This window comes from Hylobates moloch, unplaced genomic scaffold (genome assembly GCF_009828535.3).
Source record: "Hylobates moloch isolate HMO894 unplaced genomic scaffold, HMol_V3 SCAFFOLD_4, whole genome shotgun sequence".
In the NCBI taxonomy this organism is placed as follows: Eukaryota; Metazoa; Chordata; class Mammalia; order Primates; family Hylobatidae; genus Hylobates; species Hylobates moloch.
Window position 1 is genome coordinate 6,386,623 of NW_026652279.1, and position 27,692 is coordinate 6,414,314.

The window sequence follows — 27,692 nt, forward strand, 5'->3', positions numbered from 1 at the left end:
CCCAAAGTGCTGGGATTACAAGCTTGAGCCACCGCGCCCGGCCATGATTAATTTTTAATCATAGTTTAAGATTACTTATATACTATACAATTTTCAAAGTATAAAGTTTGGTGGTTTTCAGGATATTCACAGAGTTCCACAATCATGGCCACCATCTAACTTTAGAATATTTTCATAATCCCACGGAGAAATCCCATTAGCAGCCATTCCATTCTCCCCTTTCCTCAGCCCCTGGCAATCACTAACCTATATTGTTGTATTTATGAATTTGCCTATTCTGACAATGTCATGTAAGTAGTCATACAATATGTGGCCTTCTGTGACTGGCTTCTTTCACTTAGCACAGTGTTTTCAAGGTTCGTCTATGTTGTAGCATGCATCTGTATTCCATTACTTGTTACTGTTAAATATTCTACTATATGGATATACTACATAATGTTTATCCATTCATCAGTTGGTGGACATTTGGGTGGACATTCAACCCAACTGAATAAGAACATCGCTGCTATGAACATTCATGTACAAGGTTTTGGGTGAATATATTTTTGTTCTTCTTGTGTATATACATAGCAGTAGAGTTGCTAGGTCATACAGTAACTCTATGTATAACATTTTGAGGAGCTTCCAAATTGTTTTCCAAAGTGGTTTCACCATTTTCTTGCTTCTTCTTGAAGTTCAAATAAGACACTTCGAAACAGGACATCATTTTTTCATGTTTCTTCTTCTTTGAGGGTTCCTCTAAAATTAATCATGTTTACTTAATTAAATAGCTTATGAAGAACCTGGCTTAGCTCATATCCTAAAATAGCATATTGATGCCTCCAAGTAGTAAATGCATGTTTGCATTAGAAGAAAAGTGTAATACTTAGCAATCTGAATCCTCATATATGCATCTAAATAAATTTAGACACGTTTAGAAAAGCTCTAACTGGCAACTGTACGTTTCCTATCGCCACATCATAGGTATTACAGTTCTAACATTTTATTACAAGGACATAAGTTAATATTGGCTTTTGCAACTACTTTGGCGTCGATGCTCACAAAAGGGAAGTAGTCACGCTTACACTGCCACAAACAGCCAATGTTTGAAAAACTCGTGCAATGAAGGGAGGGAGGCCTGATTTAAGTCCTATTTGACCTTGGGCAAATAACTGACTCTTGCTCACCCTCCGTCCTCCCACTTACAATGTGGAGTAAGAACAGTACCTATTTCATAGAGTGGCTTTGAGGAATAATTGGAGATCATGCATGCAAAGTGCTAGCACAGTGCCTAGTGCATATGAATAAATATCGTTATCATGTTTTTCTATTTTTGTGCCAGTCATAAAGTGAGTTAGAACTAAAAGGAACCATTTAAGGTAGAGTGACTAAGTGTGCTTAAAAACAATTTTCTGGCTTACAGTAACAATTTCAAAGCCATGAGCTGTGTACTCCTAGTGGGGCAAATCAGCACAGAGCGTGCCTGATTGCATTTCTGGCACCCAACTTTTTAATACTGTGAAAAGAGGAAGAACTGCAAAACCAGAAGTGCTGAGGGCTGGTCTTCACCCTACTATCCCATATGAAGGATCTTTTCTGAGTCACTTCTCTGGGCCTCAGTTTCCTGACCTTTAAGTGGGCATATAAATACTTGCTTCCATCTTATGGCTATTTTGTGAATTAAATAAGAAAGCATATAGAGAATTTCTTACAAATTAGAAGTTAAATTTTTAAAAAATTCACTCCTGGAACATCGATTTTGTGCCAAGTACTGGGCTAGATAAGTTGAAATAAACAACAGCAATGACAAAACAAGAATAAAACGTGGGTCCAATCTTTTAAAAAAAGGATTATAAAAATTTAAGATAGTATCCTTATTTTAAGAAACCTCACTTCAGAAAACTTTAACATCTGCTGATTTATTGGTAAAAATGTTTTAAATGAGCTTCATTTCACATTGCAATACAATAAAATGCACAGTATGTTACTAAATAACTGGGATTATTTCAGCAAATAGCAGCCAGGCCTCGTTATTCAGTGGTTACTCACTGAAGTGTTTCCCACCAAATGGGGTTGGGCCGAGGAGATCTGAATGTTAACATTAACAGTTGGGAAGTTAATTATTGCTCTCTATTTTGTAAGGTTTATCAAAATTTAACTGAATTTCCTCAAGGCGCTGGGCTACCTTGTGACTTCACAGAGCACAGGACCAAAGGGAGGATTCAGGAGCAAGGTGAGACCCCTTTCTGCTCCACCCAAGCTTGACACAGAGAAGGAAGTCTGCACAGGAATCATCTGTGGTTTTCCACTTGGATTCGGAGCCAGGCCAACCCTGGTTCCCATTCCTCCCCTAAAGCTACTCTAGTTGCCCTTTCTTGTGTCATTTCCTGCTTTAAAGCCTCAGTTTCTTCATCTGTAAAATGATGGTAGTAACAGCATACTGCAAAGAGTAACTGTGGAGATTAAAAGAGATAATACATAAAATGCCCTTTAAAGCAGGGCATGGCACAGAGGACAGGTCCATTACATATTTAACGTAATAATAATTATTAGTGGTATTGTTTTACTTGTAGCATGCAAAACATCTGCTCTTTATAAATTAGTATATTGACATTCTCAAACGAAACAATTTTGTTTTAGAAAGAATCTTTGATGGGGTGCAGTGGCTCCTCCTGTAATCCCAGAAATTTAGGAGGTGAAGGCAGGAGGAATGCTTGAGGCTAGGAGTTCAAGACCAGCATGTGCAACATAGGGACACCCTGTCTCAACAAAAATCAACCAAACAAACGTGTGAGCTGTTGTTTTTTTTGTTTTATTTTTTTTTAAGTGATGTGCCCAGTGTCAAGTAGTGCTACATGCACAGTGCTGACAGTAAATAAATACAAAGAGTGGTGGCAGAAGAGATTGCGGCTAAGACTCACTTTGGGCTGGCCTGAACCTTTATAAACAATGTTTCCACGACAGTGGTTTATGGAACATTAGTTCCATAAGATAGTTCCAAAAACAAATCAATTAACTTTGCAAAACACTTAACACAGCACGCACATCTGGAACTTTCTCCATGCACATTAGCATTTTAAGAGCCCTGAGAAATCTTGCAGGAAAGAAACCGGTTTACATGTGTTGAATCACGTGATTGCCAAACTTACGGGATCTTTGCCAAGTTAAGAGGCAAGTGATGGGGACAGCACCATCACTGGAACTATAACAAGACGCAGGTGGGATGTGTGGATGGGCTTCCCTCTCAGGGAGAGAAGGGTGTGTGTGTGGAAGGCAACAACTGAGAAGCTTCTTGGCTTTTAAGGGGTGGTGGTGGGCAGCGGAAGGTGTCTGAGGGTCCCCTCCCTACCTTCTAAGGGGGTGGGTGCCTCCAGCTACCTGGGGAGTTAAATTTGCTGACTTGGGCGTGAGAGCTGGGTGCACTACCCCCCAAAGCCCTTCTGTGTCCTTTTCATTCTCCATTCTGTAGCTCCTTCAACTAAGTGTGATAACAGCAATGACTATAGGCTATAATCATACTGGCCAACGTTTGTTCAGTGCTTTTCTCTGTGCCAGGCACTCTCCTAAGCACTTCATATGGATTAACTTGATTATTCCTCAAAGCAACCCGATATGGTAGGAACTATTATCTTCATTTCAGAAATGAGGAAACTGAGGGACACTGGAAATAACTTGAGAAAATATTTAACGTATTTGAAGTAGTATAAGACGCTGAACATCCCAGGGCCTGTATTTTACTAACAGACTATTTAGGTTTTCTATTCATATCCTGCAAAGTACTCTTTGGGAAATGTTGGTTTCGATTCACTCCATCTCTTAGCAGTAGCGGGACAGTGACCTTTCTGCCTGGCAGGGTGCCAACCGCCCACAGCCACCCTGTCCTGGCTGCAGCGCGCCTGCCACGGCCGCCTCTCAGGCTGCTTTGTGCCACGCACGGCTTGGCATCTCCCAGGCTTGCACTCTCCAGCAGAAATCAAATGCAAGCCACAGGTGGAAGTTAGAATTTCTAGTAGCCACATTTTTTTAAGTCAAAAGGAACACATGAAATTAATTTTAATAATAGAGTCTATTGAACCCAATGATGTGAAATATTATTTCAACATGTGACACTATAGCCACATCTCAAGGGCCTCCTGGTGACCGTATAGGACGGTGCATTCTAGGCAGGAAGTGTTTGCAGAGTAGATACCAGAGACAGCGTGTTGTGGGAGATAAGAGTGTGAGCTCAGGAATCACAGAGACCCGTGTGTAAATCCCAGCTGCTCTGCATTCAATCTGTGTGACCTCTGGTGAGTCACTTCAGCCCTCTGTGCCTCAGTTTCCTCATCTGTGAAAAGGGAATAATGACAGTTCGTGCCTAATAGGGCAGTAGGGAGGGTGAAATGACTTAGTCTACATAAAGCGTCGCAACAGGGCCTGGTGGGTAGGAAGTACTCTGGAGGCACGGGCTGTGCTGACTCATTACTTAGAATGAGCAGCAGGTTAAGGCTGCTGGAACGAAGTGGCTCCCAGGCCTGCTGCTGAGATCTGCCTGCTATCTGACATTTCACTGCAGCTCGTGGGTGGCCCTGAAGCTGAATGTGGTGCCTGTGGTAGGTCTAGGTATCATTCTCATATCAGAGATTAAAGCGCAGTTGGGCTGGAGCTCTTTAAAAAGGCATCTAAGCAACTCGTAGGGAGTGTATCTCCCACATTCTTTTGATACACAGGTCTCCTAGTTTACAGGCACTGAGGACTGGTTTATAAGGCCTGCAACTGAAACCCTTTCGCATCACAATGTCCATGTTCCATGACCACGGAAGCGAGTGACCACAGGGGCATGCTGTACTCCAATGACCAGTGAACCTCACTGGTCTTCCTCCCCAGCCACAGGCCACCTTCCCCAATACCCTGGCCCAGCTCAGAAAAGTCTTGATTGGTTTATTTATTTTAAAATCATATTTGGTTGCTGTTACTCAGCTCTCGATGTGACAACTTAATCCCTTAAATGCATTGAAAGCTTTCTATCTTTCTCTATAAGCTTGAGACAACTTCTTGAACAGTCTCACCAGTTCATTCTTCATTATTCCCACACTTAAAATAAATACAATGGCACTTCCCAAAGCTCATTTGAGTCATACTTTTGAACATCCCTTTTCCAGGCACCATCGGCAGCTTTTCCTTGTGTTACAGCCTGGAAAGAACACAGGACTGGGAAGTAAGAGGCCTGTGTTCAATTTTGCCATTTGTTCTAGCTCCAAGATTAGGAGTCCCTTCGAAGTTCTGGACCTTGATCCTCTTATCCCTAAAGAGAAGGCCTGGAATAGAAGTTCTCTCTAAAGTTTCCTCCAGTATTAAAAATTTATGAATTCTTATATTTTATAAGATAAAAGTGAATAATGATTAAAAATGAAGTCCTGAGTTTCCAAAGGGGCAAAACCCAACAGAGATTCCCTCTGAGCCACTGTCACTGTCAGAAAGGGTATGGATGAAACAGTCAGCAGGGTGGCAGGGTAGAATAAGACAGAATAACTCCAAAAGACAGAGACCAACACAAAAGGAGTGGACTTTTGCTGATGTTAAATTATATTAAGGGGAGTACAGTCTACACATCTCCATTACTCATTGGGAAAATTTTATTTCAGATCTGCTAAAATAGATAATAGTTTCAAAAAACTACTTCTATTTTCTCTAATCTGACTTGTTACAATGAAATAACATGAAATGTGAGGATTAGGAAACTGGCTTGAAAGAAAAAAAAGTATACAATCAAAGATACCGCTGGAAAAGCGTTTAAATTGTCCACAAAGCACAGAATGGAAACTTTCAGGATTTATGGAGTTATATCTTCTCTCCCTCTTCAGCAGCAGGGCATGTGGTCATAAGGGCTGAATCTCATGCCATTAATACCAAACTCTTCTACCTCTGTCTCTGTCTCATTGTCCTCTGGCTCTCTCTTTCTCTCCTGTCTGCAAGCACATACACACATGCAACATACGTGCAAAACATCACAGTTGCATTCTTACCTATGCAGAGGTTCTCCTGGACCTGTTTTCACCCATGAGCTAAGACAACACATTCCCATCAAAAAGTACACTGGCTGGACACGGAGAGTTGTGTTTCTGGATAGAGACGAGCAATAAAAATAACACCTGCCTTTTCTCTTGGTCTCGACCATGGCTTTGAATAATAAATCCTAAACAAGCGTCTCCTGTTCCATTTTTTGGACAAGCTCTATACTGCATGCTCCACTATACTTTCTTGCTGTGTAGTTCTGGGACTGTATGAAATCTATGGTGCATGAAGTATTGGCAATAAAATAAAGAAGCTATGTATGAAATAAGCATTTGCAAATTCAGAGACTTTTTGAAAGACAAGCCACAATCTGGGAGACAATATTTGCAAACTATATCTGACAAGGGACGTACATACAGAATAAAGAACTTTCAGACTTCAGTAATAAGAAAACAAATATTCTAAGTTTTAAAAAATGGCTGAAAGATTTGAACAGACACTTCACCAAAGAAGATACATGGATAGCAAATATGCACATGAAGAAATACTCAGTATCATTAGTCTTCAGGTAAATGCAGATGAAAACTACAATGAAATTCCACTAAACACCCATTAGAATAGCTAAACTTCAAAAAACAAAAGCAGAACAACAAAATGTTGACAATACCAAGCACTGGAGAGGATGCAGAAGAACTGGAACTTTCATACCCTGCAGGTGGGGCTACAAAATGGTACAACCACTTTGAAAAATATATTGGCAGTTTCTAATAGAGTGAAACATACATTAACCACATAAGCCAGCAATCTTCTGCCTAGGTATTTATCCAAATGAAGCGTAAACTTATATTCACACAAAAATCTGTATGCAAATGTTTATAGTGGCTTTATTTGTAACGGTCAAAAACTGTCGCTCAAGTGGGTAATGGTTAAAGAAATGGTGATACATCCATTCAATGGAATACTGCTCACCAATAAAAAAGGATGAATTACTGATACAGGCAACAATGTAGATGAACCTCAAACACACCGTGCTTAGTGATTACTTATATATTCTGCAAAAGGCAAAACTATAGAGACAGAAAACAGGGGTGGGGAGAGGGGCTGATTACAAAGGACACTCAAAAACTGTTCTATAACTTGATTATCATGATGGTTCTATGACTATATACATTCGCCAAAACCTGCAGAACTATACGCTAGGAAGGGTAAATGTTACAGCATGTAAATTATACATTAATAGAAAAATGGAAGGAAAACACTAGGAAACACTAATGGAAAATAAAAAGATTTGTCAAAAAATAAAAAAAATTAGCAGAAAAATTCTCAAGCCAATCACATTAACTTGAACTTTTTCCACACAGCAACTGCATTTTTAACGCTCATTCTAATTCTAATGTCATATAAGAATTGGGAACCAATAAAAAGGAAGACTTGTGCCAACATTTGCCCCACGTTTGACTTTGCTCCTTTTGAAAGCCCACTACTCAGTCACATGTGCATACCACATCAGATCTTGCATTTACCCATGCTCTTTTTGTGATATTCAGATTATTTATTAATGATTTTCAGTTGCACAGAACATCCATGCAGATATCTGGTCCAGAGGTAAAAAGTCAAATGAGAAAACACAGCCATAAATGGCTATAATAAGGACTCTTTTATGATACAATTATCATAAAGAAACCATCTTTGGCAGATACAAAGGTACAAATGTTAAACCTCAATGCATGATAAAATAGCACTTTATTAACCAAAGTGGGCTTATCCCCTCATATGAAGAAACTCAAGAAACTCTGCCATGTCTTACTTTAAAAAGACAGCCCACTCAAGTGAAAGGTCTGATGGGTTCTCAGGTTAACACCAAAATCCTCCTGCCTCTGTCAGTTAGATGGCCCTCTTCCAGAGCCTTCTGCTGATTCTGAAGTCCCTTCTAAAGAAAGATGTGCATCTTAGCCAGTTTCAGATGATTCCTATGAAGGTGAACACATTTTCGAGTATTCACCCTTGTAGCACCCCTTTTCTTCAGCAGGGAATGGGTTTCTGAAGCAAAGTGTCAGGAATCCCTAAAATATGATTAGCAAGAAACAGGGAAAAGTCCTGAGATGGCACAGAAGGTGTAAAGCAGGCAGCTCTTCTGGCTGTCTTTGGATCCAGAAGCTTAATTAAAGAGTTTTGGGGGCCAAGCATGGTGGCTCATGCCTATAATCCCAGCATTTTGGGAGGCCACAGCAGATGAGCCACTTGAGGCCAGGAGTTTAAGACAAGCCTGGACAACATGGCAAAACCCTGTCTCTACTAAAAATATGCAAATCAGCTGGGTGTGGTGGTACACACCTGTAATCTCAGCTACTTGGGAGGCTGAGGCACAAGAATAGCTTGAACCTGGAAGGTGGAGGTTGCAGTGGATCAAGATCGCGCCACTGCACTCCAGCCTGGGCAACAGAACAAGACTCTCAAAACAACAACAACGAAGAAGGTTTTGGGGAATACTCATATTTCATATGTCAATGAGTCCTAATCTCAGGTACAAACCTAACTTGCCACCTTACATTCCTAACTGCAAACTGGCCCTTCTGGGCTTCAAAACACAGGTGAGGGAGATCCTTTAAGGACAGAAAAGGTAGTTTAATATTTCAGTCCATGATGGAATGCAGATATGACAGTGGTCTCCTAAGATCGTAATACTAAATTTTTAACTGTACCTTTTCTATGTTTAGATACACAGATACTTAACATCATGTTATAATTGCCTACAGTATTCAGTACAGTCACATACTGTACAGGTCTGTAGCCTAGCAGCAATAGGCTATGTACCACCTAGCCTAGGTGTGTAGTAGGCTATCCCATCTAGGTTTGTGTCAGTGCACTCTGTGATGTTCACGAAATTACCTAACAAGAATGCATGGGTCACACACATCCTATGCATGACGGCACTGTAAATTGAGGATCTTCCTATTGATAGGAACATCACAATGAGTGCTATCAAGCCACTTCAGACAAGGAGTCAAAAAACCTCCCAAAGATACTACTTTTTCCCTTCAATTAAATCCCTCTGAGAAGTGGCTTAATGGCCCAGGGGCTTTGCTCTGGGTACCTGCTCTGGCCTTGGGGGCTGGCCTTGCTTTTCTAATCTTTGCAACTGCAGCCTGACCGGATGATGATAAAGATGAAGCAAAGACTAGGAGCAATGGAAGGGAAAAAGGGGCTATATGAGCAAATCTCAAACTAGAATGACAATAGCAATTTTAACAATAGCAATGACGACAACAAAGTAAAAAGTTGCTTAAGAGACAACAATGAGGGGCAATGTGTAGACCTTGTTTAGATCACAATCTAACTGATGATTGTAAAAAGGCATTTTGGGGACAATGAGAAAAATTTTAATATAGGTACTGTGTAGGCTATATGAAGGAATTATTGTTAATTTTGCTGAAACATTAATTATAATATTACTTGATACATATTACGTATCAAATATTAATAATATTATAGTTACTTAGGAAAAGATCCCCACTTTTCAAAGATTTATCATGAAATATTTAGAGATGGTATCTTGGGTTTGCTTTAATATACTCAGCATAAAGAAAAATAACCAAATGTAGAAAAATCTGTCATTATTAAGATTCATGGTGTGTATGGTGGTTCATTTTATTATTGTCTCTACCGTTATGTATGCTTGAAGATGTTCATAATAAAATGGTTTTTAAAAACAAAATGATAATTTTTTAAAAAATTTAATGAATAAGTGGGAACAAATGAAAGAAGGTACAATTCCTGTATTAGAAGTTTCTTTTTTACGACCTCTTAATGACTTTATTGGACTACTGCACTATTAATACCAAAGTTTTTTTTTAAAAAAAAGGAAAGCAGAATTTTTATAAGTACCATTCAGTAGATCAATTTGAAGAAATAAAGAATTAATGTATTTAAAACAGTGATTTTCTAATAATTTATCAAGGATTTTAGAGGTCATTGCTTATATTGACTGTTTATTAGACAGAAAGTCACTGAAGACTATAAAAAAGAGAAAAAAATGTATAGACACTGATGAAGAACAAAAAGGGGAAAATGAAAGGAAATCAGGCTCAAACCACAAATCCCAAATGGCAATAACTGTCTTCAAAAACTCATAATCAGTCTTGAGTTGCAGTGCCAGCTTTTTCCCTTTCTGCACGCTGTGGACAAGTTTGTTCACCTCTCTGAGTTCAGCTTTCTCATTTGTAAGATGAGAATAATCAGAGCATCTTCCTCCCATGAACTGTTACAGGAGTAAATGAAAGAATCATAATGTGCTTCCACGTTGCCAAGTACACACTTCCTTAAATGCTGCCTGTTCTTGATCTTTACAAGGCTGAAAGGGTCTAAGAATGCAGGAAGTGTGCAGTGAAAGTGCAGGCAGACAAGTTCCTAGCATAAGTCACTAATTAGCCACCAACCACTCACCTGCTTGGGGCCCAGGCAGGATTCTGAAGTCAGCCAAAGCTTTCGTCACTGCCTGGAACCCACAGGCTGCCCTAGAATGCTTTACCGGAAGCCCCCTCAGGGGTCTGCTCCCCAGCTCTGTCTCTCACTCCATTTGGGTACCACTCGAAGGGCAGTAATCTAATCAGCTAATCTATGCTAAATTATTAATGGGATCCAAGAGGTTAATGTGTAACAAGCGTACACTCCATCAGAGGCCTGCTGGAGACAGACACAAGGCCTCTGTGAGTCATTAGAGTCTTGGTGGGAATTTCAGGCACCAGGCAGCCTTCCTGAAATCAAATCAAATTCCAGACAGGCATTTAAAAATTCCTGCCAGCAAAAACAGTTCATATATGAATGCAGTCAAATCAATACCGAGGCCAAAAAATATCCCCTAACTAGACCAGCACATAAGGGCTGAAGAAAATGGTATGTTGATGAGCTTTATAACCTCGGGCAAGTAAACATTATGGACTTCTCTGTGTCTCAGTTTTCCAATCTGCAAAATGGAGTTTGCGGTAAGAATTGAAACACGTAATCCATGTAAAGTGCCCGGAACAGAGGCTACCACATAATACATGTTCAGCAAATGTCAACTCTTATTAGTATCATCTAGGGAATGGAAATCAGATGGTAGTCAAAGAAGATGCTCCAAAAACTGAAGTCAAAAAGGGGTTTGTAGGCCAGGCATGATGGCTCCGTCCTGTAATCCCAGAGAGGTCCTGTCTCTGCAATTTTTTTTGTTTAATTAGCCAGGTATGGTGGCATATGTCTTTAGTTTTAGCTACTTGGGAGGCTGAGGTGTAAGGATCCCTTGGGTCCTGGAATTGAAGGCTATAGTAAGCTATGATCACGCCACTGCGCTCCAGCCTGGGCAACAGAGTGAGATTCTGTCTCAAAAAACCAAACAAACCAAAAAAGGGGTTTCTAGATAGCAGTTTCCATTTGTGTTTTCAATGCAATTTGGCCCACAGTATAGCACATTGGAAACAGATTGGGTTAAGGCTCAGACTCTCTTCTTCCTGGCTGTGTGTCTTTTTGGACAAGTTTCTCAACCTCTTTGAGCTAATTTTCTCAACTGTAAAAGAGGGGTAATAATACCTACCCTACAATGCTGACGAATGTATTACATATGATAATGTGTGTAAAGTGTGGAGCATAGTGATCCCATATGCACATAACAGCCTAACAGATGATGGCTTTAATTATCATCTTATGTTTTCCAGCCTTTGTAACTGCAGCCTAGAAATCCCAATCAGGAAGTGATGGTACCTTCTAACGGGATTGATAAACAGAGTCCCCAGTGCTTAATGGAGATTAAATCTTAATAATACCAGGGTCAGTCCAACAGGCACAAGGCAATTTAGCTGGGTTGAATGGGAGATTCAACTTTAACCAGCCACAGATGTCCCAAAGAAGTAGACACAAGGCAGGATTTTTATCTGTCTGATTATTGAGACTGCCTCATTCCAAGAAAATAAAGGACTGATAATCTCCACTTCTAAGGTCCTAAGATCCTAAGAGACCAAAATGTGGCTTGGCTATTGGTCTCCAGTGACAAGTTCAATAGGTCTAGCAAAATAAATCCATGCCACTATCCCCATTTCATTTTATCTATATTTTCTGATTATGAAACTATTAAAGAAACATGGCAAAGGAGTCACAAAATATAAGAATATAAAATTTCGAAAGTAAAGACTGCCTATGTTCCTAGTAACCATAAATAATCACTGTTAATATTTCCATGCCTTTACGTCAGATATTCTGTTTACACACATGTACCCAAATAGAGTTTATCATTAAAAAAAAATATATCCTACCAAACATACTAGTTTATCACCTGCTTGTTCACTGAATATATATTTCTGTGTTTGGTAACATAAATTCAGGCCATCATTTTTAACAGCTGCATAGGAATCCATTATATGCCTGCCCCATAATGTATTGATCTATCTTCCTCCCAAAGGGCACTTAGGCTGTCTCCAGTCTTTTGCTATAATAAACAACACTGTACTGGTTCTCATTCATAAACACCTTTACACAATTGTCCGATTATTTCCTTAGGCACAACATTGATGGGTCACAGAGTAGACAGTTCTTAAATGCCTTAAGAAACAAAAATCACCTGGCGTTGCTGAGACGGGAAGGGGAAGGTGAGGGAGAAGTTCGAGTTAGAGAAAAACACTTGTCTTCCAGGCCCAGACAAACAAAACAGCCTTCTTCCCTGCCTTTCTCTCACCCACCTACCAGGAAGCACTGATAAGAACCACTAAATCCTCTTGTGCAAAATTCAGGGTCAAATAGAGAGTGTCTGTGAAACAGAACTTGAGATTTCATCCGGAAACAAGCAATGGGAAGGATCCGCAGGAAGTGGCTTATAAAAGCAAGCCACTCTCCAAAGTGCTCCCATAGGCCTTTTGCTTGTCCCCCTGCTGTGTGGGGCTAGCAGGCAGTGAGCACAGTGAATTTTACTGAGGACCCAGTACGTAAAGGACACTGCAGTCACAAGGGCATGCCATAGGGAGAGAAGACACCCCACTTCCCATCGTGAACCCTAAAGAACTCACAAATAGGATGAAAAGACAAAGAAATGCAGAGACTCTCAAATGGCCCAAATGTATACGCGTAGACATAACCAGTGATGACAAAACAGAGACAATCAGGAAGGGCAGCCACTGGGCCAAGAGAAACTTGCAAGAAGGAAAATGTTTAAATGTTGCATTGGGTACAGAGGAAACAAGGGGACAGAAAGCACCCTCAGCCTTGCTACTAGCTGGCAGGGTGACCTTGGTCAAGTCCCCTAAACCCTTCATGATTACTCAGAAGCACTAGGCTATTAGCTTTGAATTTTAGTATTTTGAGTTGTCCTTTCCTCATTGTGGTGTTTTGTTTTCTACTTTCATGAACCTTAAAAAAAACCTACCATTCTGTGATTGTCTACCACATGCTAAATAAACAGTGTCCTGGGAGCTTTCATTATTTCATACTCATTTAGCCCTAACTTCAATCTTGAAAGGTACATGTTATTCTTACTTTATATTCTAAAGTGTGCTTGAAGTCATACAACTCAGCAGGAATACGGACAGTTCCTGGCTCCTGGTTTTCTCCTCCCGGCACAGAGGAGTTGCTCAATAAAGACTTGACGGCTAACTGAACAAATGCACGCATGAATGAAGAAACGGAGCTGTAGACTCCTTTCTAAACCCATAAAGTTTTTATTGCAGTAGACTCCTTCTATGCTTCCCTTTTTAACATAAGTTATCTCAGAATCCTTTTTTGAAAATTAGGCATACCTCAAGAGTCAGAAATGACCAAGACATAGTCCATCTGCATGTGAAAGTGTCACAGCCATTGTGTCTTGCCCTGCTCCTACTCCCATGAGCCGGTAACTAAAAGGTTACACCGAGCTCAGCAGGAGACCTCTATCCCAAGGCTAGGGAAAGTTCGATGAGTTGGTGTTGAATATATAGGATATCACTCCTGGGAGGAAGCATCTTAACATCCTGCAACTTCAGTTTCCTTATCTGCACAGAATTAGATTGTTGGCCTAGACCCGACTGCTAAGGACTCCTCCAGTTCCAATATCCTATCATCCTATGAGAAGAGGAGACATGGAAAGCACTGATGTAGAAAGTCATGTCCACAGCAGTGCCAACAGCAAGTGACAGATAATGACCTACTGCCTTAAACCCAACTTTAGCAGTGACTCTCAAATTTAGCTAAACATCTGAATTACTCGGAGCACTATTAAAACCACTGATTCTTGCTTCATCACATTTGCCTGGGAGAGGCGTTTGTTTTGTTTTGTTTTGTTTTAAAGAATCTGCATTTGTATGAGGCTTTCAGGGTACTTCTAAAGGTTACTTTTGGTTACCAACCACTGCTCTTGATGGGGGGTTGGGAGGGAAGATGAATCACTGAATCTGAATGGATTGCTACTGCTAGGCAGCCCCTTTTCTCTCTGGCAAGAGGGACTACTCCCACCTCAACCTACTTTCACTCCCTGTGCAAAGGCTGCCTGGTTCCAGAGGTGTCCTTGACCTGTTGGTCCATTCCTCTGATACCTGCTGGTGAATCGTGCCATATTCTAAACTGTTCTGAGAAGCTGCACCTGAATTCAAAGAAGGGGTACCGAAGTAGCTGGAAGAGAGAGACCAGAGTGTCACAGCCCAGCAGCAACCTTTGGAAGAGCTGATCAAAACTGCTGGGCTCCTGGTTCATCACATGGGATGAAGGAACGGCACACCATATTGGTCAGGAGCAAGCAAACACTAGGAGGGAAACTAAAAGTACTGGCATTGGTGATTCGGAAGGTGGTAATTAAAGGCCCCAACCTTAATAACGACTGGAACCCAAATAGACTTGTATTTTATTTTTTTTAACTAAGGCATCTTCATTGTCTTCGAGCTTGACATTTTTAAGATTCACTCTTCTTTGTGTTTTTAACAGGATTTGACAATGACATTTCCTCCAGCCCAGGAAATCAAATGTGCATTAACTTGCATAATTAATATTTTAAAATGAACCTTGAGGATTTTTTTGAATCACAGTACTAATTAAGACTTTCTCTTTCTGCCCCCTCTCTCTTTTGCACACAGACTCCTGCACAGAGAAAATGGGTCACGGAATAAGACAGAGAAACATGGGTCATCATTGTGGACTAGCTATGAGATCTTGGGCAAACTACTTCATCTCTGTAAATCTCAGCTCCTTTTCCAGTTATTATACAACGGAGTTAGGAATGGTAACTACCTCATAGGTTTGTGATAAGGATTAAGCAAGGTGGTGCAGGTACAGTGCTTTGCATAATGCATGTACAGAATAAAACAATAATAAATAGTCATTTTTAAAAATGTTGACCTATAGCCACTTTAGGGGAGAAGAATATCATGAAGTGTCATTGGTCAATAAATTCATCAGTGAAAAAAATATTTCAGTGTCTTCTGAATAATATACTAATAAGATGGAAGGAGGGGAATTGCAAATTTCATTTCTGTATGATATGTATACATTTCACGTTATGTTTACATTTATAGACATGTCTAAAATGTGTACTTGCTAATACAGATTTGGGAAGTCAAGAAGTTTAGGTCAATGGTCTTACTAGCACGGTCAAAACTGTGATAAATGTCCTGTCCATTAAACTTGTTGGTGGCTGGCAGTCTTGACTCTATACCTGCTGCTGAAACTATTGTTTTTGATGTATCTAAGTATACTTGCCCCTCTACTCCTCATATCCCTTGGCTCTTTAGAGTCTCACAGAATGCTTCAGTTATATTCCATCTTGTTATGATGGGATGGGATAAAGCCAAAAGACCTACAATGTTACACCCTTAAATTTGGCTACTTGTAGGTTATAAATGGTCAATGTTACCTTTTATTAAAGGATTCACTTTAGAAATAATAATTCCAGGAGAGAATAGGACACCACACGTTATCCCAGTGAACAATCTGGTACAGGTGTAAGATGAAGTAAGTGATCCTCTGGGGGGCATTTGAGGAAACTCCGTGGTGGTCTTGAATTTAGGCCTTGTTTGGAGATACCAGAAAGACACTCAGATGCTATTTAATTTGGAGAAGCAATTTTAAAAATAAAGAATAGAAAGAAAGATAAAGTTTTGGAGACAGGAAGTCCAAGAATTTTTTTTAAGTATTTTCACGAACATCCTAAGATGCAGGACCAAAGTGAGGAATTATTTCATAGGATAACCTATCATCAGGCAGAAAGTAACCAGGCTTCTGAGGCAGTGAAGTGTTGCTACGAGACTGCAGATGGAGAAACACAGACAGAAGCTTTCCAGGGTGCCCAGAAGCCCAGAATGACACATCCCTGACAATGGCCAAACATGTCAGCACAAAACCTCAAAGAATCTGGCCAGGATGGAAGGAGACTAGCACTGGGCACATAGGATTTGACTGGTTGATTGGTACCTCACAGCGTAACGTACAGGTACCTTCCTACAGTTCCTTAAGTCACAGAACGTGAGCAAACCTGAAGTTTATAGGAAACATTCAACAAACACATATATGTTTTCGTGACTTCCATTTATAAGACATTTCTGTAACCCAACATGGTGAAACAAACAAACAAACAAAAAACACCCAAATGAACAGAAGATGCCACAAAAATACAAGCATTTGGTGACTGAGGGTGCTACTCTCATGACCTGAATATTACTCAAGGTTAAGCCTAAAAATCAGCAACTTCAACAGAAAAGGCGACTTTGCCCATAGAGGGCATGGAGTCACTGCTTTGAGTTCAAATCCTGACTTTATAACTTCTTAGCTGTGCACCTTAGACAAGGTACTAAACCTCTCCTTAGTCTCCACATCTGTACAGTGGGGTATGTATCCCTACCTCGTTTGAGGACTGAATAAACAATAATGCATACGGTTGCACTTTGTAGACTGAAAGAGAGCTACATCTCTGTAGTATAGCAATTTACCCATCTCAAAGAGCTGGGCTCTCCGCTTAAGCAAGAAGCAAATACCTGAGGTGTCACACGCATGTCTTACTGTTGAGGGCTCTCTCTGGGGGGCGCTGCGCCTATAAATGATGTGGGGTTTGTTTTGTTCCTCTTCATCTTCTTGTTCATCCATGGACTGTAGTGGTTCAATAAAATAATCCCCATCATGAGACCGGAATGTGCCCAGCTGCAAATGAAGAGAGAAGGGAGGTTGATTTAACATAACACAGTCATTGGGAGGAAAAAAACCAAAAGAACATTTTCAAGTAGAGATGGTGTCATTTTACCCAATCTCTTTTTCAGGAGGGTTGTTTCAACTGAAAATGCTGCAACATATGCAGAGAAGTGGTTTATTTCTACTCTCTGTCGTATCAGTACATTTTCTAAAAATTATTTGTTATTTACTATTCTTATTATTTTAGAGATAGGGTCTCGCTCTCTCACCCAGCCTTGAACTCCTGGGCTCAAGCAAACCCCCCAACTCAGCCTCCTGAGTAGCTGGGATTATAGGTGCATCCCATCATGCCCAGCTAAATTTTTTACTTTTTGTAGAGATGGGGTCTCAATATGTTGCCCAGGCTGCTCTTGAACTCCTGGCTCAGCCTCCCAAAGTGTCGTATCAGTAACTTATTCTTGATTTGACTCCAGCTGATTGTACCTGCTATCCAAATCTGTCTCTAAGAAATACTTTCTTAGAGCTCAAGTTCCAACCATTCCTACAGGCTGTCGAAAGAGTCTTGGAAACTTAGAGAGCCTGGAAACTTAGGGACAAGTATGCACTCCAGCAGGAAAAGCTGGCCTATTGAAGTCTTCCCATTGACTCAAATTCAAGAAGCATATGTTGGCCACAATGCATTCAAGGTGTTACCACCTGTAACGCTGGCACATGATCCTCTCACCAACCCTTTCCTTTGCAAAATAGGGGAGAGATGTCCTGCAAGGCTTTGAAGCCAGATTGCCCTAGGTTCCAATTTCAGCACCACCACCTACCCATTCACCTTGGGCAAGTTCCTTAACCACTCCGAGCTTAAGCTTCCTTTGTTTGTCAGCTGGGGATAAAGATACTGAATGTAAAGAGTCACTGTGTAGATTAAATGAGATGATAATTAAGTGCTTATCAAAATCAAAGGCTCCGACCTTATGAACGGTTTTTGGTGTTGCCGGTGTTAGCCTCTAACCATTAGGGTAAAATTTGCTCTTACTAATCATTCTAAGCACCTTGCAAGTCATTTTTGCTCCTTTTCACCCCCCATACCCAAGTTTTTACAAATGATAAATGATACCTCAAGATTGAACCACCCAAAGTAAAAATTACGAGAACACTGAAAAATTCCCCATGCCAAGTTGCTGAGTGGTGTTTAAGAGGAGAAATCAAGCTCCACTCTTCTCCTCCACGTTCCCATTTCCCAAGCTGGAAAAAAAATCTGATGCCTTGCATCCTTCCATTGACACAGGAGAAGTGACTCCCTGAACATCAGCAGCTGCATCCACATCAGCATCCTCCAGGAGCTTATTAGAAACTCAGATAATTGTGCTCCACCCCAATCTGATCTATTGAATCAAAATCTTCAGGGGTAGGGCCCAAGAATTGAAATGTTAATGAGCTCTCAGGGTATTCTTCCGCATGATAAAGTATGAGCAGCACTAGGCTAAGACATTGGTTCCCCAAAACAGCTAGCTTCAAAATCGCCTGGGAAGGTTTTTTGTTTTTGTTTTTAAATTAGATTTGGGGCATTACCCCCTACTCACAGATTCAGAATTTCTAGGGATGGATCTAGAATTTTTTTGTTTGTTTGTTTTAAAAGCTCTCCACATGATTTATGAGCCCCTGGTTTAAGAAAAGGGCAGCTCAGGTGTGGTCAGACTAAGAGACAGAGTAGCTAATTGCCAGAGAAGCAGTGATTTAATAAATTTATTCTCTGCCTGTGTTCAATACACAAATCTGGTGTTCTCTGAGCACAAATCAGAGAGCATATCACAACACGTGAAGCCTATCAGACACATGAGTCCTGGGAAAGAGCCAGGGAGCTCAGCTGGTGATGATTTGCCACCTTTGATTGGTGAATGGGAAAACCAAGACACAGAAAGAGGAAGTGATTGGGCCCAAATTCCCCTTCAATGGTACAGAAGCAGCTGGACAGCGCTGAGTCTAACCTGACTTTAGTCCTGTGCCTTTTTGTAAAAGAACCCTGAGGTTCTCTTCAGGAGAACAGGATCAGTCTCTGGTCTATGGTTAAGCGCATGGATCAGAAAGACCCGGTTGAAATCCCAACCCTGCCACTTACCAGCTGTGAGATCTTGAGCAAGTCTCCAGCTCTCAAAGTCTCAGATTTTTTTTGCCAGTAAAATGTGTTGTTTTGAGGATTGGGTTCTTGGAGGATTTGGATGAGATAATACATATGGAAACTACTTATAATAGTGCCAGGCAGACATTAATAGTAAGAGCTCAATAAATCATATCAATATGATGCCAAAATTAATTGTGCTGTTGATTCACAAAGGTGGGCCTAAGAGTTATCTTTTCTTGGTTAAGGTGACTATTTATTCAAACATATATACTAAGTATATACAACACACAAAGCTCCAATATAGGAGGAAAATAAGTTGATGCTGACCCTGTTGCCAAGGAGAAAAGGACAGAACATGCATACCAAGAACCTTGATCCAAGGGAGAACATACTAAGCGTCATAAGAGAGACTCTCAGAAGTGCCTATGAAGGGGTAGGGGGAAAGATGACATCAACATGGGAAACTATGAAAAGGTCTTCTGGGAAAGAAGAGATGTAAATTATATACAGCTCCAAAGAAGGGAAGGATTTGAGCATGTGGTGATGAGTGACAAGACCAAGTAAGTTCAAAGGCACAAAGGCAATGAAGACTAGGATTGAGGGTGGGGTGCAGAGAAAGCAGTGTAAAACCCATGGCCTGAAATGCAGGATTTGTGGAGGAAAGATTGGGAGCTGAGACTGGACATGTGGATGTGAGTGCACTGTAAATAGTCTTAAATGCCAAATGGAGTTAGCGATCGAGGAGAAAGACAGGAGAAGAAGCCCAATGTAATATTTCTTAGACATCAGTCCTAAGGAGAGAGGGGGAGAAAAGTGAAGGGGGATAGATTTAGGGTAGAGATGTTCAAGAGAGGTGGGCGACCCATCTCAGATGAAATTCAGAAAAACCGACAACTGACTAGGGGTGGCAGGATGGCACGGCCCACTCCAAAATCTGGTAGACTCTGGTAGACTCTTCCAGATTTCCTGGAAGACTCCTAGGCGAAGAACTAGCAACATCATGATGCCACTGCTGCAGAAGTGGTAAGGGGAAGTCTTGGGAGGAGATAACTTCCAGAAGGAAGACGAAGGGGCAGGGGTTTTGGAGCTAGATTAATGGCTGAAGATACGAAGAGCCAGAACGCATATCTTTAAGATGTATGAGGGCCCTTTTCCCCAAAAGAGGCAGACTGCGAATTAAACGCAATATAAATGAGGTTATCACAGTCCAAGTAGTCGTTTCTGAAGCCCTAGTCCTCAGTTCCCAAAGAAACCACGTGCGCATTACCACCTAAAACTGCCAATGAAAATGAAGGTCCTGCGCAGTAAAATATTTATACAACTGCTGGGGCCACTAGGCTTCAGCGGGTGTGGAGGCGGAGAGAGAGGAGGAGTAAAGACTGTTTACAAACTTGACGTACACACGCAGTCCTATCCCTACGGTCCTGGAATTTGGGGTTACTATCTTGGAATCTGGGGGCACTCCAGGCTCTCGGCTCAGACGGCTGACTTCTGCCTACCCGAGCCTTAACCTTTCAAAGACCCGAAGGATTCCAGAGCGCTTGCCCTAGGTCCTGGGGCAGCGATGACTCACTGCAGCACCCCCTCCCACTTCGCCAAGCTGCCGTCTCCGCCCACCCCCAAACAATCTCGACAGCGCATTTCGGAAGCCACGGCTCCTGGCGCTTTGCTGGGGGCTAAAGGGATTTATCCCTTTCCTTGAATCCCAGCAGGCTAGAACTACTCCCTCCCAGGCTTCAGGCTTGCCACGCTCTCCACCCGATCCTTCCATTGAAAGGCAGAGAAGGAAGGATGCGCTTGGGAACTTTAAGACCCACGAACGACAGCGCACTGATGGAGCAGCCCAGTGTCCGGGGGTGAGTATCCGAGGCCCCACTTAGAAAAGGGAGGGAGGGGCTGTGGGTGCTTCGGGAAGAGTAAAGTCATCACCAGGCACAGTGCCTAAGACCCCACTGCGCCTACAGCGCCGTGCGCTGGGAGAGACCGACCCGGGAAAGTTTCTGCGTCACACGCGCGTGGCAGAAACGCACGTCGCTTGGGAAAGTCAAGGACCACCCTTGCTCGGGCCAGAACCGTACCGCAGCGACTCCTTAAATGTCGTGGAGAAGTGGGGGGCAGATGCCTTGTAAGATCCACTGGAGGGCACATGCGGGGGTCGGCAGAGAGTCGGGGAACCAACGTGGATTCCCTGCTAAATGAGTATTTGGCAGCGCAAGGCGGCGGCCTCCCCGCCCTGCCTCAGTCCCTAGGGAAACGTGCGCCGCAGGCTCCCTCTCTCCACTGCCTGGAACCCGTGAGTAGTAGAAACCCCAGAGGAACCGAAATCACGTCCGGACATCCTCTCCAGGCTGTCTCCCACTATCCCGTTTCTCCCCGCCACCCCGCCAGTAGGGTGCAGAGTTGGACTGCGCTGCACCCCCTCTCAGTTCCACCCCAATTCAAAGCGTCCGGAGTAGGCTCCGCCTTCTCCCCCGCCCCCAGAGCCCTCGGCCCACCCTTCCGTTCCTGGGACGGGACCTGCTCCCTGTCAATCCAGTTCAGCCTCAGGGTTCCTGGCGCGTGAATAAAGGCCCTGAGAGAAAGCGGGGACTCTAGATTACGCACCGCCCTCCACAACACACACTGAAGGAACTCCCAGTGCCTTGGGCAGGGGATCCTCAGCCCCACATCCCCGATGCAAGGCGCACCAATAAGGAGTCTGGTCCGCCCTGCGCTCAGCTGCTCCGCTCCCGGGTGGCCAAGTTTGCTGCAGGGAACCGCAACTCCAGCAACTTTCTCCGAGTTTGGAAACTGACTTCCAGGCCGCCTCGCAGCGTTGGGCAACGCGCCGCTGAACCGAGTCCAAACTCCAGAAAGCTCTGAAACATCCAGAAGCCCCTGGGGGCGGGTGTGTGCGCTCCACGCCAGTGTACGCGCACGCACAGAGCTAGCTACCCAAACCATACGAGTTTCTAGCTGATATTTAATGCCGGAGAGGAGCGGAGCCTCGCCACAGTGGGGGTCTCTAGGCTCAGAGGGCAATTAAGTCTTCCAGAAGCGGGCGAGGAGGCGGAAGGGGAGAGGAGGTGGCGCGCGACCACTTACCATTCCTGAGCAGAGGCTGATGACGGCCGTGTGCTCGGAGTTGGTATTGACATAGCCTTTGTAGAAACAGTGCTTGAGTTCCGCTTCCTCTTCGGAATAAAACTTGGTCTGGTTCACCCCGGGCGTCCCGAGGAGGGTGACAGTGAACAGTGGAGCGATAAATCCGGCATTGGCGGTGAGATTAAATAGAAACTGCTGGCCGAAGGCGGAGAGGCGGTAATGCGCCTGGGAGGAGGTAGAGGAGGAAGAGGAGGAGGCGAAGGCAGGCCAGGGGTCAGTGGCAGAGTTAATGCTCCGTCGCGTTCTTTTGAAGTGGACGTTCGTGGGAAAGGGTTCTCCGAGAGCGTTCACTCGGATGGGAGACACGATTTCGTATTCGCTCAGGGTCTCTAATAATTTCACTGCGGAGAGAAGCAAAGGTATATGAACCAATAATTCATTTTTCCTTAAGCTTTAATTTAAAACGAAGGTGGGGACTTTGTTCTGACCTTATTTTCCAGCCCATTCGAGTCAATCCCTTCACCCTTAATCAGTGGACAAATATTTGCTGAGCACCTACTATGTGCCAGTAACAGGACCTGTGCTAGGTGCTGAGGATACACTATTCCGGGCCAGGCAATTAACAAGTCAAAATAGATATGATTTCAGATATTGATAAATAACCTGAATAAAATAAAACATGACGCTATCTGGTGCCCCCAATTACTAAGTTACTTTAGTTTGCGGCGTGGGAGTGGGGATGGGGATATATCTGGCAACAGCAAGGTACGGGGGGTTGCCTAAATTCGTTTCCATAGTGTCCCTCCCTAGCCATTGGTTGGGGATGACCCAAAGAAGGGAGAGGCTGCAAAGCGGGACATAATTCTTTCTAGGAAAAGGAGAGAGGCCTCCGCTGCGGGGTGCCCCTGCCCGGGAGAGAGGAGCGGGAGGCGGCGTCGGGGCCGGCGGGGTCCCGGGGGCCGGAGCCTGGTTACCTTGCCTCGGGTGCAGCCTGTCCTTGCGCACGGCCGCCGCGGCGTCTGGGCTCCCCATCTCAGCCAGGTCCCGCACCAGGAGCGTTAGCAGTGTGGCCCAGGATACAAACTGCATGGTGCTTCCCACCCCTCCCTCCGCTGCCCCCACCCCCCTCCCTCCTGCCCTCCTTGGCTGCGGCGGCGACGCGAGGCAGCGGCCGTGGAGAGCGCGCGGAGCCCGGCGCCCGCCGCCAACTTTTGACTTTAGGAGTCGCTGAGGTCTCGCTGCGAGGGTCCCGTCTGCGCTCGGCTGAGCAACGCCGCCGCCTGCCGAGAGCTGAGCCGCTCGGGCCGCAGGAGGAGCCGGAGGAGCAGGAGGAGGAGGAGGACTGGGGCTCGGCTGCTTGGCCGCATAATGCCCAGCGAGCGGGCAGGAGAAGGCGAGGAACTTGCGCTCCGAGGCGCGCCGGGCGCCCTGTGCTGGCCGGGATAGCTGAGCGGCTTCTTGAATGGGGGGCTGGGGGGGCGGAGGCGGGGGGGCCGCGGGTCCACAGCCTCTCAAATGCCCCCGGTGCACGCCTCTAAGAGGAGGAGAGGGGAGGAGAAAGCGAGACGAACGGGGCCCGCCTCCTTCCAGACCATGTCCCCTCCTCGGCCGGCCCGTGCGGGACTCGCCGCCGGAGGCCCTGCCGGCTGCAAGAGGCGGAGGCCAGAGGCGTCACCAGCGCCGGGGCAGCTGTTCGTGGTCCCCGCCACCTCGCTGAAGTGGGGTTTTCTGAGATTCCCTGCCCCGGGGAGGGAAAGCAGGGAAAGTTCTCTCCCTTTCCTGGCGCGCGTGCAGCCACTTCCCCTCTCGTCTTTTTCCTTTCCTCTCCTCTCTCTCCTCCCTTCCGAGTCTCTTTTTTCTCCTCCCCCTCGTCTCTCTGCTGCTGTGCCTCTCGGACTCTGTCCCCTCTCCCCATTTTCCCCTGTGATGTCTGTCTTCTCCCCGCCCCACCGTGTCCCTCTGTTTCTCACATTTCTCCTTTTCCTTTCCCTTCTCTTCTGTCCCCGTCTCTTGCCACCAGTCCCCTTCTTTTGGTTTCTTACGAGTGAAAGTGGCCCAGCGCAGGAGCGCCTTCCCTTCCTACACTTTTTCACTCGGGTGGAGATTTGGCACCTAAGCTCCGCTCTCGATTTAATCGCCCCAAGTCAAGAGTTTTAGAAATGGGGTTCTTAATCCTGCAGGTCGGAGTGTGTTTCGAATAAGTGGTCTCTTGAAAATTTCGCAAAATATTTAAGCTGTGCTTTCCAACAACCTCTGTCACCATTCATGGAGGGTTCATAGCATTCGCTAGGTCCCCTGCCCAAAAACAGGTTAAGAACAAATTTTGGCAGCGAGAAGGGGCGGGGACTCTGGCGCCCCTCACTATGCGGGGGTTTAGAGATGGGAGGGGAAGGGGGGATGGAGTGTAAAGTAGATCCCTGTGGGAAGCACCAGTCCCTGGAGGGATTTCTCAATCACTTCCGCTTGCTTTCAGCCTGAGAGATGCTTGGAAAGACTAGAAAGACTGAAAGCAGGCGCTTCAAGCTACACCTTCGTGTGTGTGTGTGTGTGTGTGTGTGTGTGTGTGTGTGAATTGTTCAATCCTGCGTGGTTCAGTGGCGCTTTTTCTTTAACCAGCCCTCAAGAAGATAGAATGTTAATTTCAAGAGGAAAGACATGACAATATCGTTAAAAATATATAAATATATGACTAATAAATATATATTTGCCCAAGTATCCTAGAACGGGGGTTGAGGTTCTGTTGCATGGTAGGTTGGCACTCAGGACTAGAAATACCAAAGATTGCCAACACCAGGAACCAAATCGCAATATGCTAGCAATGTCAACTACTCTTGAGATACTAATACATATATTTCTTCTGGTGAAGGGTAAAAATGACTTGGCAAGACGAATTTGCTAAATAATTGTTACCCCAAATTGATAATGTTACCATCGTCTTATTACTGGAATTTCATAATGGGTATGTAAAATGTAAGGATGGAAAAATAACACCTGTATTGTGCACAATTCGAGATTTTTAGAGAATGGCATTTAAACCTTGAACCTCCAAATTAATTCACTAAAATACGTTTCTTCCAATACACGATCTTTCTTTTTATTATAATAACATTCCCCACAATCACAGTGTCTGGGAGTTGCTGAAAATTTCGTAAGGAACAGAAAAATATCAAGAAATCAATCTATTGGCTGATTCCTGTGGAAAATATTCCAGTACTTCCATTGTAAAATTACTCAAAAATACAGCACTTTCCAGTATTTCCCATTAAATCTTTTTTTCTCTTTCAGTTCAAATCCCTCCTGACAAAGAGAAGTTAACTAATGGTATAGAAATTACGATATGTAGGGACAGAAGCCTCCTTTGTGTACTCTCTCTCCTTTGCTTTCTTTCTAGGACTTTGCTTGAAGAATGAACTTTGTCTACAGTTTTAAAAAGCTGATCCACAAGAGCTGATAGGCCAGAAAAAACACAAAATATCTCTTGGTCATCTCCTGAGGTGACCAAGAGCCTAGGTTTCTGAATTTCTCATCCTTAGTGAGTCTGCCCATCTTTTCTTCAGTGTATTAGCTGGCTTCTGCATTTACATCTGTAAAAAAGTCTTAAAGAATCTTAGGAAAATGTCTTTTAAATCGTGAGACATGGAAAGGACAGTTTAGCTAACTAAGCAAGTCAGGCAAAAATCTTTTGTCTGAATAATTACCCTTTGTTTAAATAAGTACTCTTATTCAGTACTTACCATGGGGTAACATATAGCATTTAATTTAATTCTCAAAACAGCTCTTTCAGGAAGTCAGTGTCAGTAATCTCATTTTACCAAGAAGGATACCGAGATCTGAATAAGTGAAATAATTTGACCCCCCTCAATCCAGTAAGCGAGAGACACGATTCAAACTCCGTTTCAGTCGTTCAATCCAAGTTCATAACTATTATCATAGGTCATGAATAACTGATTAATCAGAAGTATTGCTAGATTTTTGGAGGGTTGCTTTGTGGGAAAATGGCTAAAATCATTCAGAGAATTGCCTCAAGCTTTTATTCTATGTATAACTTTTCTTTAGCTCTCTCTTATTCTTCTAATGCTAAGTATTTAATGATAATCATGTCAGCGATTTCATTGATATTTCACAGCTTTTCCCTCAGCAGTTAGAAGAGATCTGGCACATAGTAGGTATTCAATAAATACTTATTAAGACTAGGCATGGTGGCTCACGCCTGTAATCCTAGCACTTTGGAAGCCTGAGGTGGCAGGATTGCATGAGGTCAGTTCAGCGGTTCAAGCCCAGCCTTGGCAACATAGCAATCCCTTGTCTCTACAAAAAAAGAGAAAAGAAATAATAAAATAAAATAAAATAAATTGGCCCCTCATAAAAATCTGCTCTGAAAGAAGCAAACCTTTTCAAGGTCACCTGGAGTTAATGGAGGGACAGTTTTTAGCCCGTTTTCTTCTTGGGACTTTACTGGAATTGAATGGTATTGTAGGTTAAGTGGAAGTCTTCATTGGCTGATTCTTTATGAAAATTAGATCTCAGAGGAGTGATGATGGATATTAGTCACTAGGGAGAGATAATCTGGCCAGTGGAAATGACAGTGATGACATCACAATGACTCTGTTTGCCCAATGCCACGGGAAACAGCAGGAAGGAGACTTGAAGCAAAGCCATCAATTTCCACAGAAAGGGGAAACCCACACCCAAATGGTAGGGAGGGCCCAGGAGCCAGAATTCAAGTGAATAGTTTCCTGAGTGGTCAGCAGCATCAGGTGATTTGGGGAACAGATAAGCCCCTGGTACTTGGTAGCACTGCATTCTGGTGAGTGAATCACCAAGCTGGGACCTGGTGCTGGCTGAGCTCTGTGACCTTGGGCCTAAAGAATCTTAGGGAGATGTGTTTTACATCACAAGAAATGAAAAGGACAATTGTGCTAACTAAATAATTTGAGTTCCAATCTTTTGTCTGAATAATAATAATGAGAATCTTTTCTTGAGTACTTACTATGTTCCAGACCATGTGTACTATGTCCTCTCTGATCCAGTTTCCTATTTGCAGACTGCAGGGGGTAGAAACTGTGTTGTCTTTGTTTGCCCTGTGAGTGAATGACCTTAGCGTATTTTTTAAAAGTCTTCTAACTACTGACTTCAAGCAACAGGTAGTGTAGAGAAAGTAGTTTGTATCATTATTGATAATAACAGTAGATTCCCTTCATTGAGTTCTTTGTGCTAATTATTCAATCCTCATAGCTATTCTGCCATCTGGGTTTTACCCTCCCCATTTTACTTACGATGAAAAGAAGACCCAGCAAAATTAAGTGACTTTGCCTGGCATTATGGAGCCAGAATGTGCAGTTGGGATTTACACTGGGGTCCAGTTACCTCCAAAGCTTGTGATCTCCATTAATCAGAGCAGCCTAGTAACATAAAG

At 43.3% G+C, this 27,692-nt stretch overlaps 1 protein-coding gene and 1 long non-coding RNA gene across 3 annotated transcripts in view; one reads left to right on the plus strand and one right to left on the minus strand.

The window, feature by feature from the left end:
* Nucleotides 1-23,692, minus strand: part of ADAMTS9 (ADAM metallopeptidase with thrombospondin type 1 motif 9) — a 73,682-nt gene extending 49,990 nt beyond the window's left edge. Inside the window, exons 1-3 of the mRNA XM_032149439.2 lie at nucleotides 23,251-23,692; nucleotides 22,277-22,677; nucleotides 16,929-17,091 (exon numbers count right to left, since the gene is read on the minus strand). Of these exons, the coding sequence (XP_032005330.1) occupies nucleotides 16,929-17,091; nucleotides 22,277-22,677; nucleotides 23,251-23,365 (679 nt within the window). The 5' untranslated portion in view covers nucleotides 23,366-23,692. The remainder of the gene's footprint in view (nucleotides 1-16,928; nucleotides 17,092-22,276; nucleotides 22,678-23,250) is intronic.
* A 3,215-nt stretch (nucleotides 23,693-26,907) lies between these two features.
* The window catches only part of LOC131383209 (uncharacterized), a 52,755-nt gene continuing 51,970 nt past the window's right edge, over nucleotides 26,908-27,692 (plus strand). For both annotated transcript variants that reach the window (XR_009213041.1, XR_009213040.1), the window contains exon 1: nucleotides 26,908-27,033. This is a non-coding gene — a long non-coding RNA (uncharacterized LOC131383209). The remainder of the gene's footprint in view (nucleotides 27,034-27,692) is intronic.